This window comes from Camelus bactrianus, chromosome 5 (assembly GCF_048773025.1).
Source record: "Camelus bactrianus isolate YW-2024 breed Bactrian camel chromosome 5, ASM4877302v1, whole genome shotgun sequence".
Lineage (NCBI taxonomy): Eukaryota > Metazoa > Chordata > Mammalia > Artiodactyla > Camelidae > Camelus > Camelus bactrianus.
Genome location: NC_133543.1, coordinates 31,566,744 through 31,590,103, shown reverse-complemented (window position 1 = coordinate 31,590,103; position 23,360 = coordinate 31,566,744). Strand labels below are relative to the sequence as shown.

General features: G+C 40.7%; 1 protein-coding gene across 11 annotated transcripts in view; it reads left to right on the top strand.

Moving 5' to 3' along the window:
• GTDC1 (glycosyltransferase like domain containing 1) overlaps positions 1-3,891 on the top strand; it is a 348,183-nt gene extending 344,292 nt beyond the window's left edge. For 8 of the 11 annotated variants that reach the window (XM_074363596.1, XM_074363600.1, XM_074363599.1 and 5 more), the window contains one exon: positions 1,573-2,400. In XM_074363596.1, coding sequence (XP_074219697.1) covers positions 1,573-1,665 — 93 coding nt within the window. In that variant the 3' untranslated portion in view covers positions 1,666-2,400. Of the gene's footprint in view, positions 1-1,572; positions 2,401-2,772 lie in introns of those variants that run through there. The other 3 variants (XM_074363601.1, XM_074363598.1, XM_074363595.1) reach the window with 1 other exon arrangement.
• Positions 3,892-23,360: the final 19,469 nt, after the last annotated feature.

Genomic DNA, 23,360 nt, shown 5'->3' with positions numbered 1-23,360 from the left:
TTTGGTTATTGTAATAGGATTTAGACCCCAAACAGGAAAAGAATGCCTGCTAAAACTTTATAATTAAGGTATAAAAAGTTACACTATTTTTTTTTTACCGTTTGTTTTATAAATATACACATTGCAGGTAACATTTGCCCTCACTAAATACCAGAGACTTATTCCCCGCCCCCCAGGCAGCTTTTTATCTACTTTTCTTATGCAATGGGAGAGACTTTTGTGTATACTATAAAGAGAGTGTTGGGGTTTTTTTTTAGATTCATTCCATTGGACAGTGCTGTTTTGCTTTTAAAAACATATGCTTCTAAGATCTAAAAGGATAAAATGTCACTGAATTCTTTAATTTGCTCCTTTTACATTTTTACACCTTACTCTTTTTTTTGTTGCTAAAAGTTTACATTTTAAAATCGTCTCAACTACTTATCATATAGAGTTCACTTTAGGATAGGATTTTTCATATGGATTCACACTTAGAAATTTAATGACTAGAATAAGGCTACTAACACTTGGCTTTCTTCTCACATGAGACATTATACTTTCAATATGAGTGAGAGTTTGGGGGCTATAACTTGAAGCAGGATTTGAAACAGAATGCTAGTAACTGAAAAACAGAAACAGAATTTGATACTTTTTTTTTCTTAAAGTCACTTATAGTGACTCTCTCTACTACAGAACACTGTGCCTATGAATTCTCACCTGAAATGGTTTCAGACTTGAAATGTTTAAATTCCTCACGTGCATGCAAGTGTGTTCTCCCTCTCTCCCTCTCTCTCTCCCTCTCTCCCTCTCTCTCTCTCACATTTCTCTTAAGATATTTCAAGAAATGCATGCAGAAATTAAGTTTCTGAATTATTTTAAAAACCTAAAACCAGGTTCTTAATTTAAAAGATCTAAAGCCATTTCTTAAAAAGTTTGCAACCAGGCTCAGCCGTGGACTGCAGCGTCCTTGCACTTCCAGGACACATCCTTTTCTAAGTAGGTTAGACACATCGGCCACACACTTGTCACAGAGATCAAGTGGGTTTCACTTCATCTACGGTAGGGAGCTCTTTTGTGATTCCCAAACCTAACTTGAACACAAGATTCTAGAAGTAATCATAAAGTAATCAACCAAGGATTAAGTTCTTATACTAACATAATTCTTCCTTTCACAGCCCAAGCAAGTCTAATACCGGGAAGTTGTATTTTTTGTCTCATTTTGACTATGTGAATTTACTTACCAAAAATTCCCAACAATTACTTGAGATCAGAACTTTATGCTTCTAGAGAACTTTTGTTCATTATATTTTAAAATGCTTTAGGAGAAAATTTTATGGACATTCCCTTGTGACCAGTATTGAAAATAACACAAGAGCACAAACGGGGCAGTTGTATAAAATACTCACTGCCTGGACTAACAGAATAGATTTTCATTCCCACCCTAGTTCTCATTTAATTTTATTTACAAACTGAGCAATATTCTGTGTGAAAAAAAGAGATGCCATCCTTCCGTTGCTTTACGAGAGTAAACTGTAGTTTCTGAAGTCTTTTCAGATGATAGCAGCTGATTTTTATTTTGTTCTCCTCCCCAAGGTCTTCAGCATTCCAGAAACCTTCCTAACCTACCGTTATTTGGAGGAGAGGATAGTTTTCAGATTTCTGCCTCAAAGTGACTCCAAACAATGATTAAGCTTACAATTCAGACTCAGTGCCCAGAAAAGCCATTTGTGGTGGTCCTAATTATGTCAGGCTATAGCTCCCCGAACCACAGCCAAGCCACTTTATGTTTCCTTCAAGAGACTGGCCACTTTAGAGTCCCCTTTTAATTTGAGCGTATACTCTAGATGTGAGTAAGGTGGTGCTCGCTAGTATTAGCACTCCTCCAAAGTCATTACTTCTTCTTTAAAAGTGAAAACTTAAACGCTTGTGACAGTTTCAGAACGTCTAAAATCTCTCAACCGCACCAGCACAACTTAAGGCAAATTCTCAGTCTCCATCGTTCTCCCTCTCTCCCCCCTCCTCTTCCCTCTCTCTTCTTTCTTCACTCCTTTCCTCGATTTTGTCTGGCTTGGTTTCCCTTTGATTGGTCTGAGTAAAATAAAAGCAGAAAATCTCTAGCACAATAGATATACGTGGGGTGATGAGGACCCCTTAGAGGTTTTGGCTACTTCTTCTCTGCTGCTCATTTGTAGCCTGGCTCTGGGTGAACTTCTTGGCCTCTATATGATTTATCTGTAAACTTGGAAGAATTCTTTTTTTCTTAATTCTTAATAGCATTTTCCCCCTGAGGTACTGCTATAATGAAATAATGAATATAAACCCGTTTGTAAACTTGAAGTGCTTTATAAATTCCATGTAATAGTAATGGCATTTCTCTTGTGCCTTCGCCACTTAAAAGTAAAATTCACATTTGCAGAAACATGCCTTAAGAGTGTTGTGTATCTTGTGTTTATAAAAGTTAAAAGTTGGATGATAAACTTCTAATAGCTGTCATCCATAACATAAACCAGGAAATATGTGTGCAGTAGAATGTACCCATTTGCAAAAAAAAAAAAAAAAAAAAGAAACAGAAAAAAAAGTGGGGGGTGCTTTCCCTTATGGTTGGAAATACAGTTACACTTTAAACCAATCAGAAACTGGGATTTCCTGAGGTGATGAAACTTGAGAACCATTTACTTGGTGGCTTTTGGAAATCTAATTGACATAAGTTTTGCAAATTTGCAATATGAATTTTTAGCCTTTCGGGTCGTTAATGCTTCTTCATTGCTTTCTCTCTCTCCCTCCCCCGTACAGGGTGAAATGGCTCCTTTTTCCTGGGCAGCCCTACATGGTAAATTCAGGTCTCTGCTTACAACAGAACCTAGGGAAGATTTGTGACAGATGGGGCTAAGTCACAAACTTGCAGCCTAAGGCAGAATCTGTAGAACTTTCCAGAGTGTGCCCATATTTACCTGATCAGAGAGAAAAGAAAATCTGCAGAGGAAGCTGAGCCCGGCTGCTTGTCATAGCTGACACAGAGCCATCTGCCACAAACCTGTGGCGGCTTCAGATCTCCAATCCCTGCCACCACCCCAACTCAAATTAAATACAGATTCCTAGAGACGTTATGATGGTTACACATGTCCTCGGCATCACATGGAGGAGACTGTTCAAAAAAAAAATGTGGCCTGTTGTATAACCGCACTCATGTATCCCATATGTGGTGCCACATTGAATTTCCGGTTGAATCCGTTTTTATCCTTTGTACTGGATGACATGGTGCCTGAATTCTTTCTTTTCGCCGACTCGATGGCAGCCAAACTGCAGCTTCAAACGCTCTCACTTGGCTGGGTTTCTACCTAGGTTGCCAGGTTATCATCGGAGCCTTCTTGTGTCCTCAAAGGGCCACAGGGTCTGAAAGGAGGATCAGAATTCTACCGACTAATTGGGCAGCCATCTCAGGACTGTTCGTGGGCAAAGCAAATTAATGACTCCCTGGCACTGGGGTTTTTAAGTGAAGGTATTAATAAGGGGTCTGGCAGGTATTCCCATGATTCACAGAGTTACATTTGCATTTCATTTGTCTTAAAGAAAGTTGCAAGATAAACAGCTGTAATTCAGACAAACATGGGGAATACACTAAGTGGGGCCATCCTGCCCATTAAAAATGAACACTGAGATACATGTTTTAATTTTTTTCCAGGGATAAAAATAGAGAAGTCAAAATACTTCTAACAAAACCACTCGTTTTGACATAAATATTCCTCAAAAATATTTGCATCTAGCTACAAATATAATCTTTCCAAGATAAATCACTTATGATTCCAATAGTCTAGCTGCTGTATTTGTTGATGTAAAGATGTTTTGAATGGCTAGATTGTAAAATAAATTTTTAATAAAGTGCCCACTGCAATTTTTAATTAACATATCGCATCTCCGTGTGAGCGTGTGCGTCTATCTGTAGGTTTCTCCCTGAACACTTTCCTTGTGTCAGAGACAACGAATACAATTGTTTCTTTTCCGGATGAACAAGGATCTGTTTTGCAAATGTTTGTGAGATATTATGACATTTCCAAGATTTTCTTTGCATTCTGGAAAGCAGGAGGTAAACATTTGTAGTCATTAAGGTAAAGTCTGTTGATAAACCATCTTCTGTTTACTGACAGGTAAATTGTAACTTTCCTAGCTTTTGAAATGAGTAACTTCTATACACTGCAGGATGAGGAGCAGGGGGGTAGACAAGGGCCAAGCCTGGCTCTCTGGCTTCTAGAAGGATTGAGTGGTCTAGCAGGCATTCGAGAAAGAGCGGGCATTGCTTCAGCAGTCTAGTATTTGACAGGTAGCAAAAACGGAAGCAGGAAATAGATCAAGGTCAGGGGCCCAGATGGAGCCCTCCGGATGGGGGCAGTCCTGCAGATACATCAGACAAAGCAGGAGTTCAGGGCCCATGACGCCAGGGAATTTAAAGGCAGAAACAGTATCTCTGTCTTTGCACAGTGTCTTCTCCCTAACCCGTGTCTGATGGACATCCCAGCACTGACTTTGAGCCCTCACTTTCCGAGAAGTCACTGAACAAATTACCCCCTCACCCATAAAACACAGGGCTCAGAGATTATTTGAGAAGTCCCTTTTGGTCTGAGACCATGGAACTCAGAATCTAGTGGGTGTGCTCCTTCTGAGTGCAAAAGTTAAGGTATAAATACATCTAAGAGGTTCTTAGACTCCTCCTGAGCAGGGTTTATCATCTAATGAGACGCTTCTGTCAGAAAGGCGTTGTGTCCTAGATGACATCTTCTCAAAGTAGTATTACACTCTCACAGCCAAGACACAGTGCTCAATTTTATTGTGTTTTACTATCTTGAAAATAATGAGCCCACATTTTATAGTGAACAAGATATTATATGCACAACTGTCCATATATGTTTTCTCACTAAATGATGGGAAAACAATATTAACTACCTCTCAGATAGTACATCCAAAACATTTAAATATTTTCCTGATTTTGGCAGATACAGTATTGCCAGTTACCTGTGTATGGAGATTTTTTTTTTCTACAGCCATAAACTCAAGTCAAATTTTGTCTTAAACTGTGCCCACTATTCCTTCCAGAATAAAAATTTACATGAATGTTGTCACTTTTTAAAACTATGCTGTCAGATTTGGGATTAGTGCAAATAAAGAAAAAAACTTTTCTAAATGTGTGATTCTTAACATTTGAAAAGATAACTCTGTGTGTGCGTGTGTGTGCGTGCGTGCATGCACGTGCCCACTTAGCAACCATGATATGGTGGAATGGAGTGTTATTAAGTAAGTTAACCCATGTTTTGTGGAAATCAGAGGCTAATTGACGGTACAAGTTGACTCTTTAATTACCACTTCCCTTACTTTCACTAAAGAAATCAAACACTCCCATTATTTCTTATTTTGAGTGTGGTTGTTGAAAATTTTTGTTCTTTTTTTAAACATTCAATTATGTTCATTTTATTCTTTGGAAATGAATCACTAAACCAGTTTTAATCTTAAATGTCTGTAAAAGTCTGCTCATTATCAACCTTGATACAATGTGGAGAAGACTTGTCCAGAATTTACCTAATCTCTGTTTCTGGCTAGGTGTTTCCTAGTTCTTAACCCACATTTATACCATGTTAATCAGGAGTAGGTCAAAGAGCTTTCCCCAGATGCTCCTAGCTTAATAAGCAACCTTCAAATACGGTTCAGTGTAAGTGCCCCGCTCGAGCTCCAGACATGCCACATCACGAAGGCAGCAGAATCAGTAAGTCAGTGGAAACTCGCCACCACAGAGGGCCACACGAATTCATTTCAACACCTTGAAATGCATCTGGAAGAAAAGATTTCATTTTATGAGGAAGGTGTTAATTATATTTGATATTTTTAAAAGTAAAATCTGTTTTTGAGACAGCATCTGCTACCCAGAAATATTATGAGCCACAAAGAATTTTTCATTTCAATCTCAAGATACTTTCTGTGGGTGATAGAATCAGTTTTCAAATGATAGTCCATGTGGTCTTTTAGCTGTTGACATAATCTATGAGTTTTATTCTTCTATTGACTATCGACAAGTATCACTCTAAGTCCCTTTCCGTTTCAGTGGAAAATTGGAGAACATGTTTCATTTTGAAAATCTGAATTGAGATGCGGGACAACTAATGCTTCTATAATGTGCTCTCCCTTCAAAATTATTCATCACAGTGTGACGGGGAAAGTTTAAAAACATGCGAACAATCCTACGTGATGCTCAAAGATGTGTGCATGGTGTGATTACATGGAACCAACAACTTGGGAGTTAACCCCAAATTTACAATAATGGTTAAGTCAGAGGAGTGACGGTGGGGAAATACAGCTGGGAGAGACACATTCACTGTACAGTTAATGGTCTTTAGCTGGGTCATAGTACACAAAGGCTTATTTCTACTCTTTATGACTTTGTACATGTCTTAAACGTTATTACTGGATATACCTTTTGATAGGAGCTATAAATGCCTTAGTGACCATGTATAACATAGGAGCTTTAACACATTGCTGCTGTGCATCCTTAACATTTCTCACTCTAAAATACCGATGGAATCAGGAGACCATTCTCCCTCAGACAGTGAAAGAAACTGCCCTAACTACCAGTCTTGCATGAGAAGACTTTCCTCTGCTTACCAGGAGCCAAGGACTGAACTTAGCCCTGAAACAGATCACACTATGAAGAAAGTCAAACTTGACTGTCCTCAGGCTTCTTTTTTCCCGGGCTCCTGATCACCACTTCTAACTAATGCCTGTGGCGTTACAAATATAAGATGGAAAACTATAGCTCTATAAACTCCCTTTTGAAGAGTAAAGAGAGGAAGATATTATATGAGCCGGTCTTTTTTCATCTTGAAAAATTCAGAGCTTTGTGGTTGGGCACAGAGCTGTCTGAGCTGCTAACCACTCTGCCCACTTCCTGTATGTTAACCTGCCTCCTTTCGTCTTTGAGACCCAGACTTTCATTACCTTCATCCCGTGGAAAGGAGTCCTTCCTCTGAGTATCTTTAGGTTGCCTTAGCTGCAAGTGAGTGACATATGACTTCAGGGACCAAGGTCCCCCACTCATCCTAAGGCCCATTTTCCTAAACTGAAGTGTGGGATCAGTGTTTTCAGGGGACCTCCCATCACTTACCATGACCTGAGGGATTCCTTATTTTCTCCCATGTCTCTGTGGTAATGACTTTCAACCCTAGCACAAGTTCATGATTGTTCCCATAAGCTGATACAAAGAATTGATGTTTCTTGGGAGATAATCTAAAATGCTCATTGTCCTATCAGTGACTACATTTAAATAGCAGACCTAAGGTGGAATGCCGGAAGCCCGTGGTTTCCACTAGGAATACTTGCATAACACATTTCTTGAGGAATTTGAAGTCCTTTATATTTGAAAATGTAATATTTCCGTCATCATTTCACAAGTGAGAAAATTAGAGCATCATATTTAATGGCGTATGTAGGACCCAGGCTGCCTTATAGAAACAGCACGATGTTTTGTATACGCCTTCCCCCGCATGGGACAGCATCATTGTCATCTGGCAGTCTTTCAGGAAGCGCCAAGTTCAGTGTTCATGACTCACTAGGACCCCTGGTTCCCTACTGTCTCCTCTTACCAGGCAAGAGAGTGCCAAGGGCGGCAGCGGGTGGCCCTCGCAGTTGGTGTTAGGAGGGGAAGGAGCCGCCCCACCCCGCGGTGGTGCCCATGTTTTAAGTGTTTTTATTCTGATCATTCTCATGCCCGGAGGGGGGCATTCCTCACAGGCCCCAGCCACTCCCTGTGGTCTTAACACTCTGCTGGACTCAGACAGTTAGGTAACTTTCCTGGCCCTCTTGGTAAGCATTTATTTTTGTAACCTCCTCATTTTAAATGTGGGGAACCTGTGGGCTGAGGTGAGGCTGAGCTGCTTTGCGTCCCCTGGTGGTAGAGGCAGGTGTAGAACTCAGCCTCCATCGGTAGGCTGTGCTCCACGCATTCGGTCCAGACCATCCCTTGAAGGAGCGGAGGGGGAACATCTCTGTCTGTCCATCTTTTCCTCCTCTCCTCCTTCTCCTACTCTCTGTGTGGGAAGACACCTGGATGAGTAAGTTGCTGGTACCTCACTGTGGCTGCATTTCCCGTTCCTCCTGGACTACACCAGAATGCCTCGTCACCACGAGGAGAGGGGTGCAAAAGAATTGATTCCAGGTACTAAAATATCCGACTCCGTGGTCCCTGTGATGTTTCTGAACAGCTGAGTCTTCTCTATTGCCTGACACATCATACAACAACAAGCTGCCTAGCCTCATAGTTAGAAGGCTGGCCTCTTATCCAAAAGGCAGCCCTCATGATTTCACCTGGAGCAAAGGGCCTAGGGCAGAGGGAGCAGGTGGCACCAGCCACAGAAGCACCTTTCATTGTGCCGCATAAGGGCTTGCTGGCTTCCTCTCATCCTAAATAGATAACCCAGAAATTACATCCTGAAACTTATTTCCCCAGAAAGAAAAGGAAGGGGAGGGATGACTTAAAAAGAAGATACTTCTAATATGGTATTAGACTGTAATTCATAGGGAAATTTTTGCCTGAGATATGAATTTCTGAAAATAGGGGTTTTTTTTAAAAGGAAACACTGACACATCCTTAATTATAGAGTAATAAATACCAGTGGTATATTATCTTCTGATATTTCCTTACACAGATAGCAAAGCCTGCAGCTGTTTTTGAAAACTGATAATGGAGTACAATATAAGTATATTACATCGTGAGCTTACAGCACGCCCTTCAACTCAGCAGCCTCACGGAGCACTTAACAGTGAGAAACAGAGCAGCTTAGAGTAGAAACCTAACTGAACAAATTAGCCTTGAATTGTAACTTAAGAATCATAGTCGAACCAAAATGCCTGTCCTTGCCAGGAAAGGCATTCCAAAGGCAAAGAGCACGCCAAGTCAAAAGCATTTGCTGCAGGATTATGGAGGGAGTTCTCAAAAGCCAGCACAACTTAATGATCAATCAGAAAAATATAGAGCAGTAACTTCACAACCGAAGGATGCATAAAAATTGTACAAAGCATTAATAGTGGAATGGGGAGGTCGAATGGGATTTTAACAGAAATTAAAGGCTTCGAAAGCTCTATTTATTGCTTTCAATCCAGACAGCAAAAAGAAAGACAGAGAGGCAAACATGGTCAAAAAAAAGTACATGGACGAATGTAGGGGGTAGGGAAGGAAATGAAGGTTAAACAAGGCCAATATGATTCAGAATGAAAGAGAGGGAGGAGAGGATAAGGAGCCAGCTGCAATTACTAAATGTTACATTAGGAAGAGCTGAAATTGAGAGGGGGAGGTCTGAATATTTTACTAAGTGGATTATGTCTTCTTCCTGGGGTGTCTGAAGTTGCAGGTTTCAATTTATTTGATACAGGATTTTATTGTGAAATTCCTAACAGGGTGGGGGATAAATAGGGACAATTATAAACACTTAAAAAGTAGAAAAGAGGAACATATAATGTTTTTTATAAACTTAACTAAAAAGAACACAGGGTTTGAAGCTATGGACACAGGTAAATGGTCAAAAAAAATTTAGTCCATAGTAATAGAACTTAGAGGAAATTTAGAAGACCAAAAAAAAAAAAAATTAATAACCACACAGATGTGTGAAGCCAAGGATTTTGAGTGACTTAGGGGCTAGTTTTATTGCTACTCTCCTTTCTCCACCCATTTAGAAAAATAAATCATAACTCTGGCATTTAGAAACCTAGTCATGAGCATCATTTATTAATATAAACTCAGTCCCGTGCTGTTCTTTGGTGGGTGGTAAAAACATGAACTAACAATACTGGCTTAAAACAAAGGCGGCAGGATCGTCCTCTCAAACACTGGCAAACTGTAAGGAAAGAAGAACTCCTGATTTGCTCTTTCACTTTATTTTGCTGAAGGAGAAAGTCAAAAAGTGGAGTGGGTGTGGCTAAGTCAGACGCAATGCTTCCTGGGAGATTTTAAAGATTTTCCTAAATTTGTATCAGAAGGAGTGGGCTTGGAACTTCGTGTGAATTTACATCAGTTTATCCATCTGCCCATCTCCTACCACTTCTGGGGAAGGTGGCAAACAAGGAAGGCTCTCTGCCTGCTACAATGTAAGAGACTGGAGCAGAAATTTAATCACGCTCCCCGCGTGTAGCGCCGCTGTCATCTGGCTGGCAACCAGTCCACAAACTTATTGGTCCAGGCATTTGTCGGGCCAATAACGTAGGAATCATTTAAACTGAAAATATGGATCAGGAGGTATTTAAGAATTATTGCTATGCAGCTATTAATCTTGAATGCAAATAGCATTATTTGGGGTGTGGGCAAATCACTTAACTGGAACCACATGAAAAAGCACTTAGAATTTTTTTTTTTTTTTTTTTTTGTAAATGCTGTGGGGAAAATGGCACTGGTGGGAAAAAAAAACTGCAAATAAAAAAACAAAAAAATAGCTACAAAAAGGTTGGTAAAACGACTAAGCAAGGTGGTCTCGTTGCCTCTAACCTGATACATCCATTTTATCAGTAAACAGATTACTAACAAAGAGCCAAATTCCTCTATTTCTCAAACTGAGCCAGCAACAAGAGGAAGAAAATACAGAAGTGTGCAATGCCTGGTGGCTCAGGGTGACCCTCAAAGGTCATCTCTCTAATTTCCGTGTTAGAAATTGAGGGCACAGAGCTAGAGGTTCGTAATGGTCAGAGTGGGCTTTGGCTTCTGAACAGTTCTTTACCCTCTGTGAAGAATTCAGGATGTCATGGAGCTGAACTGGTGTCTTAAATCCCAGGCACACGGTGGAGCTTGTTCTGTGATCATAATGAATTAAGAGGAAAGGCATCAACGCGTGCCTCTCTCTCCCTTTTCCTCTTGAGCCCAGAGCCACACCGGACCTTGTGCTCTCTGGTGCTTGCAGCTATGTTTCCCTGGCTTTCCATCAGCTCGGCTTTTTCCCTGGATTTCTAATGCTGTGATATCGGGCCAAAAAAAGAATGGAATCTACAACATTGCAAATTGCAAAACAAAAATGTGCGAGTGTGTGCGCGTGCGCGCTGGGATTTCATTTAAGATAATGAATTGCAAGACTTTAAGCACCAAATATTAAAACTTAAAAATGTACAAGTAATGAACTATTTAAATAGCAAAATGTACTCGAGCGGAGTATTTATAGTCCTTTTTTTATAAGAGGTTCCCCAGACCTCTGGGAGCATCAGCAAACTGTCCTCCTACACAAGGAGCGAGCAGCTGCGATTTGGCCCCAGGCACCACCTACCCAGAGTCACTACCTAAAGTACTTTACATTTGCAGTGATAATAAAACAGGGAGGGAAAACTAAACAACAACAACAACAAAAGAAGAAGAAGAAGAGAAGGGGCCTTTTACCCCTCAGCATTCTGTTTCCTTTTGTCGCTGCCGTCAGTTGACACATGGAAAATGTGGTGTACGGTTTTGCTTGCCTTTAGTCTGTAATTAAGGATTCCTTGTCTGGGGCTGGCTACCTCTTTGCTCCTTCCCTCCCTGCCTCTCGGGTCTCCCGCCCTCGGTCGGGTCTGGCCCCGCGCCGCAGGCTGAGGCCTCGGACGGACCGGCTGGGCTGCGGGCAGCAGGGCGGCGGCGGCGGCGGGACGCGGGGGCCTCGGCCGGATCGAGCGCTCGTCGGCCCGAAAGCGCGCTCCCCGGCGCCCGTGCCGCTCGCCCCGAGCCCGGAAGGAGCCTGCGCCCAGCGTCGGGGCAGCGGCGCCCGAGCCTCCCAGAGCGAGAGAACCGGGAGGGTCCCGGGCCTGCGGGCGCTCGCCGCGCGTCTTCTCCCGGGGCCGAGGTGCCCGAGCTCCCGTCCGCGGCGGCGCCCGCTCTCGATGCCCGGCTCGGTCCGGTCCAAAGCGCGAGGAGGTAGTTCTACACGTCTTCCGTCGCAAGAAAACCGGCCGGAGGGGCACGCTGAGGTCACAAAGTCGTCATCAAGCCTCCTCGGCGTCTCTGAACCTAGAGCCGAGAGGCAGCCCCGAGGCCGCGGGGCGCGCCCCAGTCGGCGGGGCCGAGCCAGCCGCGGGCGGCCGCCGCTCTCGCGCTCACACTCGGCGGACTCCCGCGCAAAGCCGCGCCGGCGCGAGCACACCGGCGCGCGCACAGCCCGACACGCGCCCACTGTCACGCACACACGCGAGCACGCACCCCGGCACGCGCGCCCCGACACTCACATGCGGACACAAGCACACGTGGCGGGCCGCCCAGTGCTGCCCTGGCTCCTTCAAGCCGGGCTTGACTGGTCCCCCTCCGCACCTCCAAGAAGGCGGTGCAGCCCCGGCAGGCAAAACTCTTCTCTATTCGTCTAAGTATTTTATTGAACTTGGTTCCTTGAATTGGCCAGCTTCAGACCTCAGTTAAAGAATACGATGAAGATGCACTAATCAGAAACAAAAGCAATAATTTCTCTCCTGTCCTTTTAAAAATTCAGCTTAAGCAAAACAGAGAAGGGAGTGGGGATGGGCATGGGGACTCTCCAGGCAGGGATTCTGGCCACTGATTTTAAAATACTCCTTTCTGATTCTCCAGTACATTCAGACGTGTGACTTCAATCCCAACCTCAGTCCCCGGGACTCTTTTCTTTCTCACGTCATACCTTTGCTTTCTTTAGATTTCAAACTGTTCCTCCTCCTGACCACCAATTGGTTATTTAGGAAGCGGGAAGTGGGTGGGGGCAGAGGGCTAAGCGGTGTTTGGGTAGGAGAATATTTAGAAGCATCACATTGATTTGTCACTCATTAGGTCTGAGTTACCGAAAACGGTGGGGAAATGTTTAATATCATTTTGAGTCTTCTATATTTTTTACAAAGCCTCCTCCCCACTAGTCTTATTATTCATCATTAGGTGTTTATTTGAGTGTACACATTTAGAATTGTATATGTAAGAGACAAAATGCCCCTCGTTCTTGGTTTCAACCATGCCATCCAGGTTGTAGCATACTTTTCTCTCTCTCCCACTGATAGAGATTGTAGGTTATAGAGGTCCCTGCAATGACCAAATGTAAGAAACCTTAGCCAGAAGGACTGGTGACCATCCCCGCCATCTGTCGCTCAAGATTTTACCCGCTCTGGTTTGCAATAGTCCTCAGATTGTAGATTTGAAGATAAAGGTTGGTTGATTGTTTAAAATGTGAGAAGAGCAATCTAGGAATAGACCGAAGAAGAGCCTAGGTGCGTTTGCCCTGGGAAGGCAGAACAGGAACACTTGGGAAGTGCATTGAGAAGAGATTGTCTGTAAACAATGGTAATCAAAAATCATAAAACGGATCGAAATACCCGATTTGTTATTTATTCACCACAGTACAACTTTGCAAATCTGAAGATTGTATTTGAAAACCTAGTGCCGTCTATTTTGTACATCAACTTAGCAGATGGGCCTCCCTTCCAAAATGTGGCCAAAGGGTTAAAGCTGTCATTTTAGAAAGGAATCTCAGGAAATGACACCAAGATCTGATACATTTCCTTTTCTTTCTGGCAGTAATATCCCCCAAAGGAAAAAAAAATACGTACTTATCAATATCATGATAATGTTTCTCATTCTGAGTACAAGTGACAGAATGATTCCCGTTTGTGGAAGTGTTTTTAAAACTGCGAGCACACTTTCACTACTATGAAAGCTGATGAGCCAATGAAGGGGAACTTCCTTTAACTCCATAATAGCAGGTTACATTGTAAATGAACAGTGATGGTCAAATAGCCAATTATGGTATAAATATCCGTTGTTTACAGAGAGGTGTTAAATAAGCCTTTGGAGTACAAAGGATTGGTCCTGTCTAAGCTACCATTTATTCTTCAACCCATTATGTCTTCCCTTAAAAAGGCCAGTGCCATTGTAGGTAATATGCACACAGAACATACTTCTCTATGTTGATTTTCGTTTGCTTTATTTCAATGCACACTGTTGTTTACTTTTTAAAATTTAAATAAATGTCAGCATTGTATAATTTCTATGTTAACAAAGCAGTGAGCAAAATCCCTTGTATGTTTATAAAATATTATTGTTTAATTCACATAGTTTAGAAATTCCAAATGTTGAGAATAGGAAGGAGGCCAAATACCATCTGTTTATAACTATGATGCATCGTAATATGTGTACTTTTAAAAGGAGTTTGGTCAATCATGCCACTATTTTATCTGCTGGGAATATGTTGAAGATTTAAAATGTAATTTACAGGATTACTTTTAGTGCGTTGCATCCAACTGTGAGTTGTAAAGAAATCGGTCTCTTCTGTTTTTCTCAAATTAATCATGTAACAGCCCCAATTAATGGGGGTTGTTCAACATGTCGCTTTTTGCTTAGCTCCAGAATTCTTCTAACTTTGGCTCAGTCCACCTTCTTGACGCTGATAAAAACTCCAAGGACAAATGAAACAAAACACTCCTGGCTGTGTCTTTCTGCCAGGAGATAGTCACTTAGGAAGGGAGGCAGGTTATGGTAGCTAATAATTAGCTAGCATCAGCGCTGAGAAATTACCTGTGAAATACCCTTTGGTACTGGGTTAAAAAACAACATTTGACATTCCCTGTTTTAAAATAGTACATGCTTGTCCCTGAGATTTCTGATTTAACTTACCTTTTATTTCAAATGCATCTAATTGCATACCATGAAACAATGAGTACATTTACTTGCAATAGATGAGCAAGTTTGGGGTTTATTTTTAAGTTACAGACTCAAGTTGTTTAGTTAGGAATTCTTTTCTTTGCAGACTAGAGAAACTCAGCAACTGGGCCTTCAAATTAGGGCTGACTTCGTGCTGAAGTCCAGAGGTGGCCTTAGGGTTTCACACCATGGGGTCTCTTTCTCAAGAAGAAGGAACTAAAAACTCACATGGCCTGAAAAAGTTTTGGAAAATGTGATTTAAAAAAAAACATTGATTAGCAAGTGGTGGTTCCTTGATTGATTTTTAGCAAGGTCGCTTCAGTAAAAAGCTATACCTGGAAATGCTTTTTTTTATAGACAAACACATGCAGTAATATGACAGCACTCTCCCAATCAGCTGGGAATGTGATGGAGGTTTTATTTCTCTGCTGAGTTTTCTGGGGGTGCTATACACAGTGGCTTCCCTGTCCACTTAGCAATGTCTGTTTTCTCAAACACTTCAGTTATAGCAGCTTCATCTAGAATTCTGTCAACCTGGATCATTTGCTTACCCATAACTGAGAACATTATGAGTCCCTTATCCAAGTAGATAAATTGAACTATATATACTTTTTTTTTTTTTTGAAATATAATTGTTACATTCAAAAATCTGGGTTTTTTTTTCCTTTCTGGTCAGATTTTTTCCCCCAAAAATGAACCCACTGGGTCTCTATGTTATAAAGATATGCTCAGGCTTGGTTTCCTTTGAGTTACAATAAGAAAATACCAGACTCTTTCGTCCTAAGTAATTGCTCAATTGTACGGAGTAGAAGAGAGAATATACAACAGAAAGAGTTGTGAGGGATACAGAGGAAAGGAACTGGGAAAAGTGGAAGGGAAAGGGAGATGAGAGGTGCAGAAGATGTAACTGGGATAAAAGAGGCTTATCAAACAGAGCTTTCAAAATTGCTTTGAGCGGCATAAGACATACTCATTAAAAGCATCATCATTTCCAAATAAAACCTAGATTGTTGCATTGAGATATTAAACAAAGAGAAACTCTTAAATAAACCTCTTAAATGAAACTTAAATGAACCTTGTGGACCAGCTTTGCCATTCAAGCCTAACATTCTTAAGTGAATCTTGCCCTAGGTATCTGTATCCATACTAGGAGGTGAAGAAAGAGAAGTAGAGACATTTTTTGTGTTTAAAGCATTTAAAATCTTGAAGTAAGCCATAAATACACAAAATAAACAAGACCACGTATAATATAATGCATTGTTATATGTTACCTATTGTAGGGGTAAAAACAGACGATTTTACATGGAGGAATTATTCAGACATGCTTTCCTTCTGAGTACCTTGGCCAAAAGTTAATTTCTAAACCAGTTAAGCAAGTTTTTACATTTGTAAAATCCCCACGTCTGAGGAATTGCAGCAGATATAAAAATCAAGATTAAAGTTAGCATGTAGGCTTGTATTTCAGGTTCCCCTTAGAGCTGACTTAGAACCATGGCAATGAGCCACATATGCACATAAGTCACTGTATAGTCATGTTAGATTGATCAAAATCACGTTTATAAAATATGCTATAATAAGTCACTGAAGAGCCTTGAATTTAAACCATATAACTTAACCACTACCTAGTGGGCATTTGTAGGTATCATATATAAATTGGATAAAAGATAAACAGAAAAACATCAAGAATAAGAAAAATGTATGGGGAAACTATTTGCTCCTTCTGATTAATCTAAAACATGCCAGAAGCCTTTTTTCATTTGGTTTTTTGTGAAGAATTACTGACCCAAAGAAAAGTCAGATGAGGACTACAACTAAACAAACAATAAAAGCAACAATAGCAACAACAAACAGAAACACTGCTCTTTTAGGGGAGAAATATGAAAAGTAGTAAATTCCCCCATTTTAAAAATTAAGAAGAAAAGACATAAAATTTAACACACACAATAAATAATAAATATTCTTCTAGTTTCATGTGATGGCTAATTAAGAAAAAGGCCCATGTGGAAATTGGGATGAGGGATGAATATAACAAGGTAATTAACTCTTTGCTCCTTCAGCCTTAAAGGAGAAAGAACAGAGTAAGAAGCTTTTAAGTTTGGACCTGCAGCAACCTCAGACATCAAATCTGCCTCTGCAAAAGAAATAAAAGGATTCTAGCAGCTCTCTGTCTAAGCTCAAGTCTTGTTATTGGCCCCACTCTAACTTTGGCAACCCGAAGTTTCAGTCCTGGGGTTCTTTGCTCTTTGACTGAATGCGTGCCTTTTATTACAGATAGTCAGCTGCTTTCTTCTCATGGACTCAATCATGGGATCCACTATCTGGTATTCATTCTCTTACATTTGAGTGGTTCTTGATAGTTGAGGATGCACTTTTTCATCCATCATCTAATTTAGTCTTTCTTATACCCTTATGATGTAGGTAAGTCATGGCTTTAGTCCCAAACTTCAGAAGAAGCAACTCAAAATCATACTGTTAGTACATTGCAGAGTTGGGACTAGAAGTCGTGTCACGTGGTACCCAGTTTCCCCCTTTCCTCTAGACTGGACTTCATACTTTGCTCTTCAGTGAAATTGTGGGCATAAGAATAAACGACAGTTGCAGTCTCTGTCTCAGGTGGAGAGGAGAAGGAAAAGGAGCAGAAGCAGGAGGACGGGGAGGAAGAAGGAGAAGGAATAGCAAAGCTCAATAGCTCCCTCAGATTATTCTATGAAATGGGGAAGGATAAGTCTTTAAGTTGCTCTCCTGATAATAGAGATTAGGAAGGAGAGAAGCACGTCCTAAAATTTGTGTCGTGTAAAAGAAAAACTAATTCCAAAGCTCTGACAGTGCTTTATGCTTTAAAGGATAGAAATCTGGAGTAGAGAATCCATTGACAGAGCTCTTTCATGAGTTCTTGGGGATTCATGACTAGGCTACAAGCTTCAGTTTGAATACAAGATGGAGAAGTATTCTGTTTATGAAATTAAAGGAATTTGGGGAAATTGAAAAAAAAAACTGGCAGAGAGGAAAAGAAAATGGTCATAGGATGGAGAGGCATGAGCTCAAATGTAAAGATTCAGTAACAAATTCCCCAGGATGAGGTATAGTTGGTTATTATTTTTTTCATTTAGAGAGGTACGTCACCCTAAGTCCTAAGCTTATGCTCCAAAGAATCTCCATCTGTAACCCCCAAACTCCATTCAAAGCTCAGACATGAAATTGGTGTGATTTATTTCCACACTTGGGGAATGAAGGCATAGAGAAGGCAGACAAGAGTGACGTGGCAGAAAGCATGATTTAAAATAAAGATGTAGAATTTTATGTAAGCAGAAAATAAGGACAAAAGATGGTAAGGAGAAATGGAAGCCCCCAGAATGAATGCTAAGAAACAAGGAAACCTGCAATCTGGGAGAGCCTGGGGAAAACCAGACATAGTATTTTTGGCTGCTCAAATCTCCCTAACCTTCTATCAGAATCTAAAGTCCTATTTGACGAATTAATTCTTTCTTACTGAATACAATCGAGCCTGGGAATTGAAACTTGCCTTGAATAGAGGAACACCAAGACAACATTGGAATTCCAGTCCATGTGACCTACAGCAGCCAAACCAGGCTATTTTCACCAAAAGACAGCTGTTGTTGGGCTCTGCTTCCTAACCTCCACAGCTTCTGGGGGTCCAACCAATCTCCAGCTCAGGTGTCCAGCCTCCCTTTTGTATCATTCTCTATCCTTAGGATTCTGTCAGTTGCAAAACCCCAGAAAAACTGGGCTCAGCTGAATTTCTCGGGAAAAATGATCATATCAGAAGCAAGAAGTGTGGAGGCAGAGGACGACATCTTCCGCCTTTCTTGCTGCTATGTTAGTGTCTTGTTGGCTGTCCCCATCGTGTTCACAAGAAATCCAGTCATCACATCCTCACCATATCCCCGTCTCCAGACACAGGAGAAGGGGTTTTCTTTTCTTGCTTGAGTCTCTTTCTCCAGTTAAGGAAAGCTTTTCCCAGAAGCCCACCAGGAGAGTCCCCCTCACATCTCATAGTATCACATATGCATAGACTAGAAGCAGGAATGGGAATGGCCGCCATTCAGTGAAGACTCACCCTGAGCCATGTGGGTGAGGGAGAGAGAGACCCAGGAACAAAACCAGGGCGTGGCTCACACAGATAAGAGGGAGGAAATGGCCACTGGGTAGGTGAAACATACTTCCCCCCAAGATACATTTCCGTCTAATTTAGTCAGATTTGTTCTCTGTGGCTTGCAAAGAGTTCTAATTAATACACTTGGTTACAGCTACCACTGGGATTTTTTAAACTGTAGATAGCTTTATGTATATATATAAATTTCATATATATATGACTTCCTTTTACTTTCAAAGTTCTTTTTTTTCTTTTTGTGATCTGTTTTTTTAATGTATGTGAAAGAATGAGTTGGATTTTAAACCTATATTTTTTAATCTTCTAAATGTCGAATATTTATTGACCGTGACTTTAATTTCCCAGTAATAATTCCCCCCAAATGTTTAATGTCTTATTTTTCCATTTATTCATACATTCTTTTCTTGTTTATTCAGTAATTCATCTTGTCATTAACTTCTTTGTTTTTTTTTCAAAAAATTGTTATGCGATATCTCATATGTGTGTGGAAGACATAGAGTTAGCAAGGAAAAACAAACAAACGAATGTTAAACCACATTTGTATAACCTTAACGCTAAAGCACGTACTGTTTGCATTTGATAAAGCTTTTAAAAGGGGAGCAAGGGAACAAAAATGAGGAACGTGTGGACATTCCCCATCTTTCCTCATCTTCCTAGCTGGGTTTCTTGGGCTCTGAGGTGAGCCCTGCCTTGAGAGTCCTGCTTTGACAGACAAGCTCTTCTGGGCTTTAGGGATGAGAAGAGGGAGGGAAGAGACAACAGAAGTTCAAAAGGTTAAATTTGGGGGAGGAGGTTATCTTGACTTGAGATTGGAATTTGAAGACAGATGTAAAGGAGTAGAAGCAGCTGCCACGTGTGAACCACTGGATGGGGGAGGCCAAGGGGATTTTTAAGGTTCTCTGTTCCCTCATCATGTTCAAGCAAACAAATGAAGAACTTGAGTTATTCTGAAATTATTTGTGGTTACTGCGCTAACATGTGTTTTTTTTTTTTTAAACCATGATGTTGTTCATGTGGCTTATGATTTTGTAGTGTTCAGGGTTCTATTGGATTGTGTGTAACAGAAATCAACTCACATGTATCAGGCACAAAATTTGGCTTATGTGTCGAAAAGTTTCAGGAGATGATCTTGGACGTTATGAGAACCCCAGGCTCAAGCACGGTCCTCAGGGATCTGGCTCAGATCCTCTCTCTCTCTCTCATTCTCTCTGCCTTAAGGCCCTCCTCCGGATTGTTTTCTTTCTCTAGGAGGCTGTCTCGATGTGGTGGGAAGGATGACTCACTGTATTTCACATGATTTTACAGCCTGAGAAGAGAGAACCGATAATATCTAGCATCCAAGTCAGGTCCTGGTACAAAGGACACTTATGCACTCTGCCTGAGTCACTTTTCTGCACTGGTGGGGGATGGAGGAGAACCAAGACATAGTTTCAGGTGACCGCTCCAGTGTTACAGTGGGATGACTCCTTCAGTCCATGTGACAGGAAAATTTCCAGCTACTGGGCAGAGGTACAAGTCGTGATACGGGGGACATTGCATCTCTTGTTAAACAAATGTCCTCTCAGTTGAGTTATTTACATCACTATTCCCATATGGGGTTGAATTTTGACTTAAATTTAGGTATATAGCTCTCTTTTCAAATGTTGTTCAGAGGTTTACACTCCATGTAGCTTTGAAATGAAAATTATTGGATATGTAGAAAAATGTGGAAATAGAGCCACAAGACAAAGTTAGAATAAGTGAAATGAATATTTGTCACTGGAAAAATGTCACACTTGCACTTAAATGTCACCTAGAAACACTCAACTCCTTTGCAGACCCCCTAAGATGGAAAAACACTCACCAGGAGATAAGCTTGTATTTCCTTTTGTTTTTAAGACACTCAAAAGAATTGCCTGTCATATGCTAGATAGTACAATTGACATTAGAAAGAAATTGTAGAATTTCCAAGCTAGAGAGTTTCATGCATTGTGAAAGATTATCATTCAAGTGCCAAGTACCAGTCAAAAACTACTTGTTGGAGTGTTGGCGAGGATGTGGAGAAAAGGGAGCACTCATACACTGTTGGTGGGAATGTCAATTGCTGCTGCCATTATGGAAAACAATATGGAGGTTCCTTAAAAAATTAAGACTAGAACTACTATACAATCCAGCTATCTCACTTCTGGGTATTCCCCAAAGAATACAAAAATACAAATTCAAAATGATATATGCACCCGTGTTCATCATGGCATTGTTCACAACAGCCAAGATATGGAAACAACCTAAATGCCCATAAATGGAGGATTGGATAAAGAAGATGTGAGATATATATATATATATATATATATATATATATATATATATACACACACACACACACACACACACACACACACACATCTAAGTATTTATATATATACATATATAAGATGGAATACTACTCAACCATAAGAAAAGACAAAATCTTGGCATTTGCAACAACATGGGTGGCCCTGGAGGGTGTTATACTAAGTGAAATAAGCCAGACAGAGAAAAACAAATACTGGATGGTTTCATTCATTTGTGGAATATAAAAAACAAACAAACAAACAAAAACAAAATAAATGAATAACCGAACAAAAACAAACACTCAGCTACAGAGAACAGAGTAGTGATTACCAGAGGAGAAAGGTTGGGGGGAGGGTGAAATGGATAAAGGGGATTGACTGTGTAGTGACAGATAGAAACCAAATTGTTGGCAGTGAGGACATTGTAGTGTATACAGAAGTAGAAATATAAGGTTATATACATGAAACTTATATAGTGTTTATTGAGGTAAACAATAAAATAAATTTTAAAATAAATAAATAAGCTGAAAAAAACAAACCAAATGATGTGTTGATTTCTTTATGAAAAATTTTTAATTAAATTAAAATGATCAGTTTGGTGAGGAAATTCTGAGTTTAACAACCCACATTGGAAGTGTAAATAAAACCTTGTAAATAAAACCTTGGTAAAACCTTTTGTACACCTAAAACTTACACAAGCGTTAGAGGTCAAGGTCCAGAGGCCCAGTTTTATGAAGGACTGGTAGCTAGAAAGAGGTGTGTAACTGCTGGTGACCAAAAATGACTCAGAAGATCCTTTGGTAGCTGACTAGGAAGTTTTACTCTTAATACAGAAGAAAGTAGTATTCTTTGTATAAACATATTTGGGTAATCTTTTGTAAATAAACATAATAAAAATTTGTGTACATACTGCTTACTGTAGTTATGGTACATTGAATTACTTCCCAATTCCTCCCTATTTTTGTAGTATACAGTGTACAAAAAATACCTTTTCCATGTGACTTTGCAGCATCTCCTACAGGGAAGCAGGGCACTGTCCCCAGCCTGTTGGTGTTGGGCTTGGCCATGTGACTTACTTTGACCAACAGAATTGGGTGGAAGTGACAGTGTTCCAGTTCCAAGCTGAGGCTTTAACGGCATTGCATGTTCCCTCTGCTTGAATGTCTTTCACCATGAAAATACAGTGGACTGGGTGGCCACCGATCCAAGGAGGGTGTGGAGGTATATGAAGGAGACCTGAACCCAGCCCGGCCTGCAGCTTGGAGCCCAGAGCTGAAATCCTGAAACAGAGTTCTTACAAGTGAATTGTACCAACTCACAGACCCATGGGGGAGAAATAAACACTTGTTTGAAGTCACTGAATTTTGGAGTGGTTTTTCATGCGACATTATTACAGCAATAGCTGACTAATAGAGTAGTATTTCTTTCCTCTCCCTACAAGTGTTTTGAAATTGATGATGCATCTAACAATGCATAGCATTGTAGGATCAAGGAAACTCAGTAATTACACAGTTAATCATTTAATTAGAATTATGAAGTGGTACAAAAATGATGCAAAGAATACAAAACACAGAGACCCAATCTAATCTAAGAATCAGGAAATGTTTCTCTGAAACAGTGACATTGGAGCTGAGATCTAGCTTTTGGGTAAGCAAAGTTGGGGGATGGGAGAGATGCACAAACAGTGAAGGGAACAGCTTTTGCAGAGCCCCTGAGGCAAGGAAGAGAAGATCACTGAGAACAGAGAAGTATCTGGAAAGCAGACAGGAAACAGGAAAGTGCCAAGAGAAGAGAGGTTGGTGAGGTTCAGTTTACCACAGTGTTATGGCTGAATTGTGTCTCCCTTGAAATTCAGATGTAGATGTCCTAACGCCGTTACCTCGAAATGTGACTGATTTGGAGGTTCTTTAACAAGGTAATTAAGTTCAAATGAAGTCATCAGAGTGAGCCCCAAGCCAATCTGACTGGTGTCCTTAAGAAAAGAAGATCAGGACACAGACACACAGAAAGGGAAGACTGTATGAAGACAGTCATTGACAAATCACTGAGAGAGGCCTCAGGAGAAACCAACCCCACCAATGCCTTGATCTTGGACTTCGAGCCTCCAGAATTATGAGAAAATAAGTACTTGTTGTCTAAGCCAACTTATTATGTACTTTGTCATGGCAGTCTGTCTTAGTCCTTACTCCCTCCCGGCCACAACAAAAATACCACATACCAGGGGCCTAGTAGACAACAGCAATTTATTTCTCACAGTTCTGAAGGTTGGGAAGTCCAAGCTCAAGCTGCCAGCAGATTCAGTGTTTGGTAA